Raw genomic sequence first — 13161 nt, 5'->3', positions numbered from 1 at the left:
GGGGCCGCAGCCCAGGTCCCAAACCCCGGCTTTCCTTGTTTGGGGGGCGGAGTACAAGGCCACCTCCTCCAGGAAGGCTGCCCAGATGGCGGGGGGCCCCTCACCCTTTTCCTTCTGTCCCCGCCCCCCCAATCCGGGCAGGCTGAGGAAGAGAGAAGGGGAATGGGGGAGGAGACCCCCCCCCAGGCGACACCGCCCCCCCCCCCCCCCCCCCCCCCCCCCCCCCCCCCCGGGGTCTCCTCCCCGCCTCCCCTTCTCCAGCCCCCGCGTCGCGGTTGTGAGCCCCCCTCCCCCAACAACCCCGCTAAGCTCAGAGAGCCGGACACTCGCCAAACTGACCATCCTGCCGCCTCTTCCAAGGCAGTTCCGGGCTCTCGGGGAAACAGGCCCGCCCTACGCTGTGACACAAAGGTTCCGCTACACAAAGGTTCCCACTAGCTGCGCCGATGGCGCAGCGCCCCCGCGCGTCCGGGCCTGGAGACCAACGAGGTCCTGAGGCTGCACACACCCCCGCGCGGCCAGGCCGAGAGAAACACCATGTGAAATTCCTAGAGGCCCCCCGGAGACCCGGCACAGCGCCCCCTTGCGGCAAGGCTTGGAGACACATAGCACGTGCTGCCCGAGCTCTGCTCCCTGGTGCATACATAGCCTGCCAACCTCAGGCTTCAAGGAGCGCTGGTCTCAGAGCTAAGTGTCAGCCTGAGGTCCGAGGTCAGGTGTGCTCAGTCAATGGCCACGATCAGGACCAGGATTCAATGAAAAACAGTCTAGGGCCAGCTGGGTCAGGGCTCAGTCTAGGACTGGGCTCAAGGTCTTGGTTGAGGCTGGGCAGGCTGGACCTGGTTTGGGGCACAGTGAACACAGGGTCTGGGTTCAGGGCACAGGATCAGCCTGGAGCCAAGGTGAAATCTCAAGGTGGCAGCAGGTTTAGTGTGGGGTCAGAGTCATGGTTCAGACCATGATTGGGGCCAGAGATGTCTGTCTGTGGCTGTATCGGGGACAATGCCAAGGTTAAGGCTTAGTTAGGCTGGGCCTGGGGCCAAGGTCAAAGACAGCTTGGGGTCCAGTCTGGACTCAAGGCTTAGGCTCAGGTTGAGATCCATGAGCCAGGCAAGGATGAAGACTCAGGCTATGATTAGGGTCCAGGTCAGGGCTCACATGGGGTCTGAAGTCTGGGATGGTCCCAGGGTGAGGGTCCACCTTGGAGCTCACTCTGAGGCTAGAGCAAGGACCTGAGGGGATGTACCAGGGCAAGGGGAAACCTCTGAGTAATGCTGGTCTGGAAGGAGAGTGGGGACCAGTCTGGACAGCATCCTCAGGCATGTAGGACATTTATTAGTCGTTAATAGCAGGGTCTTAGAGACAAGATCCAAAGCCCGTCATGACTAGAGTAAGGAGCCCCTGGTACAGAGGAGAAAGCCGTGGTCTTAGCCCCACCACTGACTTCCTAAGTGGGCCTCATTTCTCCTCCTTTGTATTAGGGGAACAAGTCACTCCATCATCCCTCTTGAGACTTTTTGGGATGTGGGGCAGGGAGAAGTCTTGACCAATGATTGCCTTTGGAGCTGGGAGAGGGTCACAGACCTAACCAGTGTGGTCCTGGGAAGCAAGCCCAGCCCCCATTCAGCAAGCCCTCAGTACAGGTCTGTACTCCTAAGGAAATCCAATATTAAGGGAAGGAGGCTAGAAAAGAGCTTCAGTCCAGGGCAAAGCCTCCAGAACCAAACCCCACCCCCTTCCAATGATTATCTGGGTCATGTCAAAATATTGCTTTACATATGTTTCACTGCAATTCTATCAGACAGGTACTACTACTGTTAACCCCATTTTACAGATGAGGAAAACTGAGACAGAACCTGCCCAGAGTCATAGTTAGTAAAGTGTTTAAGCAAAACTTGAACTCAGTGCTCCCTGACACCAAGTCTAGCATTCTCTCCACTTGCCTTGTACAGGGCAGAAGAAGCAGCACCAGATTAGACCCATACCTGCTTCAGGAGATTACCATTTATTAATGTTTCTGAAACTTCACATATTGAAAGAACTGACTCAGAGCTCAAATTTGTACTGGAAAAAACCCCAACACATTTCCCTTTTTTTTTTTTTTAGTAAGGATCTCTCAGGTACCTTAAACCCAGAGGTTGATGGGATACAGGGAGCAATGGGGACGGGGATCACTAGGGCCTGGGGGTGTGTGTGAGAGAGTCAGTGAGTGAGGAGGCTAAGATAAAGAGGGGGCCAGGGATTGGAAGAGTGAATGGCTCCATGGAGTTGGGATTCATTGGGTAAGGGGTAGGTGGGCTAAAGGAGTAATGGGACCCCCTGGCCAAGGTTGAGACAGCCAGGACTACCAGGGAACCACCTCTCCTTTCCAGTCCAGGAAGGCCCCATGGTCCTTTTCTCTGAGATTAGCCAAGACATTGAGAATTCCTGGGATGGTCTCCTTTAATTGCAGGGGAGCCTGGGAAAAGAGAGAAGGAAATACCAATGAAAACATTGTTGTTGTATCATTTCCAACTCTTTGTGACCCCATTTGGGGTTCTCTTGATCCTGAAGTGGTTTACCATTTCCTTCTCCAACTCATTTGACAGATGAGGAAACCAAGGCCAACAAGGTTAAGTTACTTGCCCAGGGTCACACAGCTAGTAAGTCTCTGAAGCTGGATTTGAACTTACAAAGATGAACCTTTTATGTAAGCATGAGCTATATATTCCAAATGGAGTCTCTGGGTTGAAGCAGGAGGTGCTAAATTCTGATGTAATCAGGAAAAATCCAGAATCAGGGCACAAGTCATCAGAGAAAAAAATTATTTAGGAGACAACTCTAAGATTGAACCTGGTCCATTTAAAACCAGAGGGGAGGCTCTAGGTCATAACACAAGTTAGGTGTAACCGTGTAAAGCCCCTTTCTGTAGGTGAACTCTCATCAGAGCTGTTATTTTGGGGGGGGGGGGCAGGCAATTGGGGTTAATCGACTTGCCCAAGGTCATGAAGCTAGTTTTTGTGTGTCTGAGGCCAGATTTGAACTTGGGTCCTCCTGACTCTAGGGCCAGTGCTCTATTCACTGCATCAGAGCCTAATTATTGCAGGGCCCCCAGTATCCACAAAACTTCTACCACCAAATGTCCTTCCTTCTTTTTTTTTCCTTTTACGTGCATTTTTATTTGACCTGGTGTTTCATCAGTGTACAGGTAAAGGCTCCTTCCCTCCCCCAAGTATTGGCACCAATCTCATAAAATTCACAGGGATATTATAAAGTCTTCATTCACATCTGTTGGGGGCAGGGAGGGGACTTAAGGGGTCATTCAAAACGACTGACAATTTTTTTAAGGCGGAAGATACAAAAAGTGTGTTGTATTTTTTTTAAAAGGATGACATAATTTACATGTAAAGCAATGCTAGCCCCTTCTCCCTCCACCTCCCCAGGTGGACTTTTGTTACATAGCTCCTTTGCTCTGGCAGAGCGAAGGCTTCACAGAGGCTTGTAACTGTAACAATGCATTAATGATACAGTGTTTGGAATGACTATGTAAAAATGTCCAATCAGAGTCCTGAAGATGCACTGTAGACCTTTGGGGATGTTTGCCTCCAACATAGAAAAGTCCTTACTTCTTAACCCCAATAAAGGTAAAAGCTTGACTCTTCCTCCCTGCTTCCCAATCAGTCCATCCATCCTTAGGCCCCTCCTCCTTTCTCCTTTGAACATCTTCAGGAAGCCCCTTGGGCCACCCAGCTATGACCCCTCATTCTCTGTCTGACCAGCTTTTCCTGAATGGGCCCTTTCATAGTCTACAGCTTCCTTGCACTCATTAATAACAAGTGATAAAGAAGAAAAACTAAATTTCTAAGGCACTTTAAGGTTTGCAAAGCCCTTTATGTGTTTTCCCATTTGATCCTCACAGTAATCCTATTAGGACAGTGCTATTAAACTGATTTCACCCAGCTAGTTAGTGCCTGAGGCAGAATTTGAACTCTGGTCTTCCCAACCCGCATCCCAGCACTTTATCCACTGCCCCCCCCTCACTCAGCCCTCCATTGTCCCTTGGGCCCCTTGACACTCTGATTATATGGGAAAGATAGTACTCTGTTTATTCTTGTACCTTGTGGCTCTCCTGACCTTTCAGAATTCACAAGTTCAGAAGCTCTACTCCCTTCACCTAAAGCAAGAAAGAAGAAATGGGGCAGAGACCTTGGAGGGGACGAAGTCCCAAAGGCTTGAATATTGCTGGGTTTTGAGACCAGCCAAGCTTGACAAGGGCATTATGGCCCAAGGAGCAAGGAGTGATCTTAGAAAGTGCCTTTCTGGACCCAGGTCAGTAAAAGCAGTCGTGAGAAGCCAGGGAGCCTCCTGCCTCTTCTTGGATTGCACTGGGGGAACCAAGCATATGTAGGAGCTAAGCTAAATTAGGAGCCTGCTTCTCCCCTTGCACCCCCCAGAGGACCAGGGAAAATAGGCCTCCTTCTTCCTATATCTGTGAAGTAAACATCCTTTTATAAAGGAAGTTCATTTTAATAGAAATGGGGGGGCTGACTCTTACCAATGTGGGGGGGGAGGTGGGACATAGCTACCAGGGTTTGAGTTGATGAGACAAACCCCAAGACCACACTATATTGTTACCTTTTATGTGACAGGGATGGATGTATCTATTTGGGGCTTTTTTTGGTACAGGCTATGAGATGCTGGCCTACACCAGAGCTACTTTTCCTTTTGGAAGCAATCCGGGTTAAGTGGCTTGCCCAGGGTTACACAGTTAGTAAGTGTCTGAGACTGAATTTGAAGGAAATGTCAAGCCACCAACTTCTCCAGTATCTCTGCCAAGAAAACCTCCAACGGGGTCATGAAGAGTCAGACGCGACTGAAACAATTCAACAACAAAAATAAGTCTTCTCGCCGATTATTGTACAGAGGTCTGGTGTTTAGAACTGCAGTAGTTAAAGGTTTCAAGATGCCCCCTCTGCCCCCTTTGCTTTCCAACTGTGCCTGCAGAAGATGGAGGCCGCCCAGGATGGAAGAGCTCTTTGCATTTTCCTTAACACCCAATGATCAGTCTATACATGTGAGGATGAGTTTCTCCCACATAACCAGGCCGGTGCTCAGACAGCAGACACGATCTGTCATAGGGACCACACTCAAAGACTGCTAGCCAGGTTGGACCCACTGGAGCTTCTAATGCACGGGTGGAAAACTGGAAAACCTATAGTCACCTCCATAGTGACATGGTGCCCAAAGAGACATCCGGGAAAGCTGTTCATGAAGCCTCACTGAAATGTGGTTCCCCAAACTGGCCACCAGATTCTGGTCTGTGGTCTGAGCAAGACAGAGGATAGAGGGACTCTCACTCCTGCCTCATTCTGGCAGTTCTGCTCCGCTTAAAATCCCTTCAGTTTCCTTGGGTTCCATTAGTGTGTGCCCAGACTTGTGATTTCATCAGTTGGGAGCTCAATTCCTTCTTTACCTATGGTCCATGAACACTTAAAAAAAACACTGAAAATCTTATTTTAAAATAATTTGGATTCCTTTGTAATCTCATGTATATAATTCTATTTTAAAACATAGTTCTTGGGGGCAGCCAGGTGGTGCTGTGAATAGAGCATGGACCCTTGAGTCAGGAGGACCTGAGTTCAAATCCAACTGCAGACACTTGACACACTTACTAGCTATGTGACCTTGGGCAAGTCACTTAACCCCAATTGCCTTGCCTTCCCCCTAACAAAAAAAAAAATAAAACATAGTTCTGGGAAGGGGTCCAATGGCTTCATCAGACTGCCCAAGGGGTCCACAATGAGAAAAAGTTAACTCTGAATTTATCAATTCATATCAATGACTGTTCTGCAGTTCACAGTCTTAGAGTTTCCTGGGCCATGTCTCCTACCCCCATTCTTTTGCACATAAACTATTGTCTAGCAGCTAGGAGTGGGGAACTGTGGCCTAGGGCTGCCCTTGAGGACCTAGAGGGCCACATGTGGCCTTGAGGCCACAGGTTCCCTACCCTTGGACTCTAGCCACTCTATCTTGTACTTGGGCAGCAGATTTTTTTTCCTAATCCAAGTACAAGACTACTTTTTATCTCTGCAAAATGGGATCTTATTAGATTTGACCCATCCTTCTAGCTTGTTGGGTCATTTTGGGATCCAGATTCCCTCCACCAACATGTTAGCTAAAACATTCAGTTTCATCACCTTGGGAAAGTCATTTCCATTTTTTGGCCTCAGTTTTCCCATCAGTAAAATGAAGAGGTTGGATCAGATGCTGTTTGTGGAGCTTTCCAACTCCCCACTTATGATGCTATGATCTCATGTCATCTGTGAGTGTGATATAGATGTCATTTATGCCTTCATTCAAAGAATTTAACAATGGCATGACTGAGGTCAAAGTGGTCCTCTCACCTCCCCTGTCTCCAGCCCCTCCTACCTTCAGCTTCCTGCTCCCTGACTCCCCATCCTCATCTCCCTAGCTAGTCTAGAGTAGATAATTTACCCAAATCATTCTCACAGGGAGAAGTGATAGCTCTTTAAGCCTCTATACTTCTTATCACTGCCCTCCCCCACTCTCATCATGCCAGACTTGGCACCCACCAGCGTCAAATGTATTAGGCAGACAAAGAGACCAGATGAAACCAGGCTATGTGGAGAAAGTAGAGGATCCCAGAGTAGAGCCCGGGGGATGGGAGCTGCCAGGAGCAAATGCCACATGGATCATTCCCATGGGATTCCCAGCCCTTTCTGTTGAGCCTAACAAAGCAAAGGCACAGACCTTTGGACCAGGCAATTGCTGACAAACAGTGGCATTGGCTGTCAGAGACCCCAGCTAGATAGGGTGGGGGAAAATGCTAGCACTGAGCTCTCCCTGCCCCCTGCCCAAATCACCTGGATATGAGATTCGGTGGCCACTCACCTTGCTCCCCCCCATGTCCGTCTTGACCCAGCCTGGATCCAGGGAGATGCAGAGAATCCCATCAGATATCAGGTCAGCTGCTAGGCAGCAGGTGATCATATTGAGGGCCGTCTGGGAGAGGAGAAGTAGAGACACTCAGAGGAGGAGCTAGGAGGAACGTCAGGAAGCCAAACCGGCCCTCCCTGGGAAGACCCTCTACCACACCCCAGAAAAGCAGGCATCTGGGCACGGGGGAGCCCAGGCCCTCCCCAGGCATCCCATTCCACTTGGAGATAGCTCTAAATAGGAGGAAATTCCCATAATTCCCTAACTCTAACCCTAACCATTCTGATCTTCCTGACCTCAGGCCCAGTGCTGAGTCAGTTTCCATCAATGCCTACAATGTGTGAAGTGGGCAGCTAGGTGGTGCCATAGGACACAGAGCCCTGGGCCTGGAGTTCAAATCAAGCCTCAGACACTTCCTAACCACGTGGCCCTGGGCAAGTCACTGAATGCTGCCTCAGTTTCCTCATCTGTAAAATGAGCTGTAGAAGGAAATGGCAAACCACTCCAGTATCTCTGCCAAGAAAACCACAAATGGGGTCATGAAAAGTCAGACATGACTGAAAATGACTAAACATGAGAACCTTGAATGCAAATTTAATGCAAGGTCCTAGGAACAACCAGGGGCTCTTAACCTGAGTCTACAAACCATAGATTCCAGGGGGTCCCTGAACTTGAATGAGAAAAAAAAAATTCACTGAAATTTACCGTTTCAGTCTGTTGTGAATATAGGTGACAAAAATACAGTTTGAAGGAGTCCAGAGGTCTCAGTGAACTGCCAAAGGTGTCAGGACATAAGAAAGTTTCAAATCCTGCTCTAGACTGAAAGCTCCATGAGGGCGGGGACAGGACTTTGTACCTTCCTTGCCCCAAGCACCATTTTCAGAACAGAGTAGGAACCTAATCAGCATTTGACTGAGCAAATGGATGTAAGTGTAAATGAAAGAATGAGCAGAAAGGAAGGTGCCTGAGTCCTCCACTCAGCTGCCAAAATAATTTTCTTAAAGTCCATGTCTGCCTGTGTCACTCCTATCCCCCCCTCAATAAACTCCAGTGGTTCCCTATTACTCCCAGAAACTAATATAACAACACCCTCTGGCATTTAAAGCCCTTCACAACTTGGCCTTATCCTGCCTTTCCTTTCCTTCCCCCTCCCCCCATACTCTGATCCAGAGACAGCAGCTTCCCTAATGTTCAGCACATACTGCCCTCCATCTCCCAACTTCCTGCCTTTTTGAAGTCTGTCTTGCAAGCCTGAGATGTTCCTTCTCCTCATTTCTAATTTAGCTTCCTTGGCTTCTTTGTTATTGTTGTTGTTTGGGGGGCTTTTTTCTGTCTTTTTGGAGGGGGTAAGGAAGGGCAATTAGGTTTAAGTGACTTGCCCAAGGTCATACAGCTAGTAAGTGTTAAGTGTCTAAAGCTGGATTTGAACTTAGGTCCTCCTGACTCCAGGGTCTGTGCTTTTTTCACTGTGCCTAGCTGCCCCAGCTTCCTTGACTTCTTTCAAGACATCTTCTTCTGGAGTCCTTTCCTGGTCCCTCCTGGTCTTCCCCCCCTCCATTAAGATTACTTTCCATTTACACTGTAAATATTTGCACACAGTTATTTGCATATGGTCTCCCCCATTAGATCTCACATTGTAAGTGCATTGAAAACGTGTCTTTCAGGGGCGGCCAGGTAGCACAGCGAGTAAGAGCACTGGCTCCAGTGTTGAGAAGACCTGGAGATCGAATCCCGGGCTCAGACACTTAGCACCCACCCAGAAACACCTGGCCGTGTAACTGTAAGGGTTATGGGATTTAAAGATCTTCCATGCCCCATTGGACTTGCTGACGTAGCAGGAAGGGGCGGAGCAAGAGGAAGAGGAAGCCAAACTAGAGTTCCGGTGGTGGTGGCAGCGACGGCGGCAGCAGCAGCAGCAGAGGCAGCGGCAGCACGAAGCCCTTTTTGAGTTAGCCAGAATTTCTGCTAAGGACTCCTGCTGAGGACTGCCAGGGGCCAGAGCTGCTGGGAGCGCGCTTCCTGGACACTGGGTGGTTGCTGTGAGTGGGGAGAGGAGGACCTTTGCCTGAGGTAGCCTGTTCTGTTTTAAAGGCTTGAAAATGTGGGTGCTTTCTACTTTATCTACCTGTGCCAATGTCATAACTACTCTGATGGCTTTCACTTTCTGGTTTTGGGACTCAGTCTTTTGGTATCTTAATAAATTTTCTAGTTTATTCCCCCATATGGCAAGCATGACATATTTTGTGATGGATAATTATATCAGCATATCTGTAATCTCCTGATACAGTAACCTTGAGCAAGTTACTTAACCCCGATTGCTTTAAAAAAAAAAAAACACGTGTCTTTCACTATCTGTAGAGCTTAGTATGGTACCTAGTACATAGTGAACTCTTAATAAATGTTTGGTTACTGACCTTACCCTCTAGGGAAGAATGTTGGTCACTCTCTGCTCCCCTTGATCCTCCCTCCTTTCTAGGTTTTCAGGACATCCCCCCCTTTCCTGGTTCTCCTCCTGCCTCTTTGGCCACTCCTTCTCTGTCTCCTTTGCTGGCTCCTCCCCCACATCGTGCTAGGTGTCCTGGGTCCTCTTCTCCCTCCATACGACTTCACTTGGGGATCTCATCAGTTCCTGGATTTAATGACCATGTGTCTCTGTGCTAATGATTCCCACCCCAGTCTCTCTGCCTACCTCCCATCTCACATCTCCAACTGCCTTTCAGACACCTCAAGTTGGATGGAGGTCCAGCAGTCATCTTCAAACTCATTATGTCCAAAACAGAGCTCATTATCTTTCCCCAACCCTCATCTCTTACTGTAGAGGGCAGCACCCTCTTCCCCTCACCTTGTCTCTCACCCGGGGACTGATCCTGGACTCCCTACTCTCTCTCATTCCCCACATCCAAGCTGTTGTCAAGGTCTGTCAATATCATCCTTGTGATATCTCTCCAATGCTCTGCCTTGTCTCCTCTGACCCTGCCCCCACTCCCTGGCCACCCCACACCTGGATTATTGCAATAGCTGAGGGTGGGCTTGCCTGCCTCAAGCTTCTTTCCTATTTCATTCTATCCTCATTCAGCCAAAATGCAGGAATGACCAAGTTGCTCCCCTACTCAATAAACTGCAATGGCTCCCTACTGTCTCCAGAGACAAATACAAAATACTCTGTGTTTGGCATCCAAAGCCCTCCATAACCTCATCCCCTCCTACCTTTCCAGTCTTCTTACACCTTACCCCTCTCCACATCTTCTTGGATCAGGTGACACCAGTCTCCTGGTTGTTCCAAGAACCATCTCTCAGATCTGGGCATTTCCCCTGGCTGTCCCCCATGCCTGGAATGCTTTCCCTTCTTCATCTGATGACTTTCCTGGCTTCATTTAGTCTTGGCTATAATCCTACCTTCTACAGGAAGTCTTCTCAACATCTCTTAATTGCAATGCCTTCCCTCTGGCCATTATTTCCTGTTTATCTTGTCTATAGCTTGCTTTGTATATATGCTTGTGTAAGCTCCTTGAAGACCAGGACTGTCTTTTGTCTCTTTTTGTATTCTGAATGCTTAATACAGTGCCTGGAGCATAATAGGAACTTAATAAATGTTTATTGATTGTTTGAGTTAGTCAATAGATTGCCAAAACATAACTAGAGACCATCATTGTTCAATTTATTCAATGATACCATATGATCTAATATTTTTTTATAAAGGGGAGAAAAATTAGTCACTATTTTTGAAGCAAAAATATTTCTATTAAATCAATTACAACTATCAAGCTAGTTAGACCTCCAGCTCCATGCATCATATTTTAAAAACAAATTAATTAAATAGAAAAAGGAACTAATCTTTGCCAGTGAAACCTGGGAAAGCTTAAAAAGAACAATCCATTCTTGAGAATGTGTGACAGATTTTGACTTAAAGACAGCTTTATTTCTACCCAATTTCAAGATCTTTCACAATGAAAGAATTCACTTTAATGCCAGGATCATCGTGGAAATTTAAAGAATAATGTGTTTGTGTTTTATAGTACTGAGGAGAAGGCCTAGCATTTATATAGGACTTTAAGGTCCTCACTCCCTCAGGAGGTGGGTGCTTCGATTATCCCCATTTTACAGATAAAGAAACTGGGGTGAGGTGACTTGGCCAGGGCCATATAATTAGTAAAGTGTCAGAGGTAGGATAGGGAGGGTTTCCTGACTGGTGCCTATTCGTGGCGCCCCTAGCGGCTCCTACAAGCAACTTGGGTCTTGGGAGTTTGTATTGCGAATTTCACCCAAACACACACTTTAAGGAATAAGAATAAGAGGAAAACAAGCTATATAATTACTTTTAGAACCTTCAGTAGTCTCACGATCTTTCAAAAATAGGAACCATGTTTCAAAAGAAAGCCAATTTCCCTATCCTTTGAATTTCATTGTCTCCCTTAAATTTTAAGTTTCTGATGAAGGGAGCACAATATTTTGCAATGTTTTATCTAATGTGGGCCTTTTTATCTCATGTTATCAATCTGAGATAAGCGATTAGTTTGCTTTCAAAAGCACCTATAGAAAAATATACTCACGTAATGAAATAAACTCAGCATTTGGGACAAAGGGAGCAATAGTTAGAAATATAGTACATTAAGGTTGAAATAAAGCACCTAAAGGGATTTAGAGTATGCTGCTAGATTTTCTTCCATAGGCATTTGACAAATTTGTGGGATGTGTGGAATATCACATTGAAGGTTGTCCTTTTTAATTCACTGGGATGCCTGATGAAATTTAATTGTTATTAAAGTAATATTGCAACAAAACATGCAACAAAAAAAACTGACATAGGAAGAAAAGAAAAATAATCTGGACCCCATCTGAAGGTGGTTGGTCAGTTTGGGGGGTTGGGTTGCTTTGTTTTTCATTTTGTTTTTTGGGGGGTTTTTTGCTTTTTTAAAAATAAATTTACTTGGGGCAGCTAGGTGGCCCAGTGAGTAGAGTGCCAGCCCTGGAGTCAGGAGGACCCGAGTTCAGATCCGGCCTCAGACACTTAACACACACATACAAAAAAACCTAGCCGTGTGACCTTGGGCAAGTTACTTAACCCCAATTGCCCTCCAAAATAAAATAAAAATAAATTAATTAATTAAAAAAAATAAATTTACTTGGTTATTTATTTTTAGTTTTCAACATTCACTTCCATAAAATTTTGAGTTCTAAAATATCTCTCCCTCCTTCCCTCCCCTCCGCCTTCTCCAAGGTGGTGTGCAGTCTGATATAGGCTATACATATATGTATATTACAGTGTTTAAGCCCTAAAGGAAGAATGAATTAGGAATGAGTGTTAGTATGGTATGGTGAAAAGTCTTAACTCTAGAATCAAATCCCTTGGCTCTGGTTTCAAATCCCACCACTGAGGTTTGGGGCCTCCATGACCTTGGGTAAATCACCTAACCTTCCTGGACCTCAGTCTCCTCATCTGTAAAATGGAGGGGCTGGACTCAATAGACTGTGAGGTTAGCTGGGTGGTGCAGTGAATAGAGCACCGTGTCTGGAGTTAGAAAGATTAGAGTTCAAACACAGCATCAGACACTCCTAGCTGCATAACTTTGAGCTTGCTGCTTTGCCATATCTGCCTCATCTGTAAAATGAATATAACAGCTGCTACATGGCAGGATTGTTGTGACAATCAACAGAGGTAATATCTGTAACGTGCTTAGCACAGTTCGTGGCACATAGTAGGTGCCTAATAATTGTTTCCTTCCTTCCAGCTCTAAATCCAGGACTTTTACACATCAATTTAAGGTTTGAAAAGCACTGATCTCAGTGGAGTCTCACAATAACTTTAGGAGGTGGGTGAGCCGAGACTTACTTGTCTTATTTAAGAAGGAGGTAACTGAAGCGCCGAGGGTGAGGTGATTTGCCCGTGGTCAGTGAGGTGGAGAATAACAAAGATTCGAACCCAGGCCCTCTAATGCCAGAGCTAGGCTTTGGCACAGTAAGTGTAGGAAGTGGGGATTTGAACTCAGGTCTTCCTGACTCCAAATCCCATTCAATTCAATAAACGTTTACTATCCCCTAGTCTGGCCAAGTCCCTGCTCTCCAGGTGTTTACACTCTCCAGGGGGGTGTACAAGTAAGCAAATCCCATCTTAAAAGGACAAGTTTCCTGGGGGGGACTGAGAAAGTAGGCATTGAAGGGAGCTAGGGACAATGAGAGGTGATGAGGAACACCCCCCCCCCCCCCCCCCCCCCCCCCCCCCCCCCC

The 13161-nt window shown here is 47.0% G+C and overlaps 2 protein-coding genes across 2 annotated transcripts in view; both read right to left on the bottom strand.

Annotated features, from left to right (window-relative positions):
• The window catches only part of AURKAIP1 (aurora kinase A interacting protein 1), a 3080-nt gene extending 2694 nt beyond the window's left edge, over window positions 1-386 (bottom strand). Inside the window, exon 1 of the mRNA XM_069079427.1 lies at window positions 340-386. The gene's annotated coding sequence lies outside the window, so the exon portion shown is untranslated. The remainder of the gene's footprint in view (window positions 1-339) is intronic.
• A 1958-nt stretch (window positions 387-2344) lies between these two features.
• Window positions 2345-13161, bottom strand: part of LOC138153959 (C-signal-like) — a 25161-nt gene continuing 14344 nt past the window's right edge. Inside the window, exons 5-6 of the mRNA XM_069078373.1 lie at window positions 6892-7002; window positions 2345-2458 (exon numbers count right to left, since the gene is read on the bottom strand). Of these exons, the coding sequence (XP_068934474.1) occupies window positions 2345-2458; window positions 6892-7002 (225 nt within the window). The remainder of the gene's footprint in view (window positions 2459-6891; window positions 7003-13161) is intronic.

This window comes from Petaurus breviceps, unplaced genomic scaffold (genome assembly GCF_028583685.1).
Source record: "Petaurus breviceps papuanus isolate PSGF00001 unplaced genomic scaffold, PetGlider_PUasm1.0 91041, whole genome shotgun sequence".
Lineage (NCBI taxonomy): Eukaryota > Metazoa > Chordata > Mammalia > Diprotodontia > Petauridae > Petaurus > Petaurus breviceps.
Note: the sequence above shows the minus strand (reverse complement) of the source record. Positions and strands in the feature narration are given on the sequence as shown.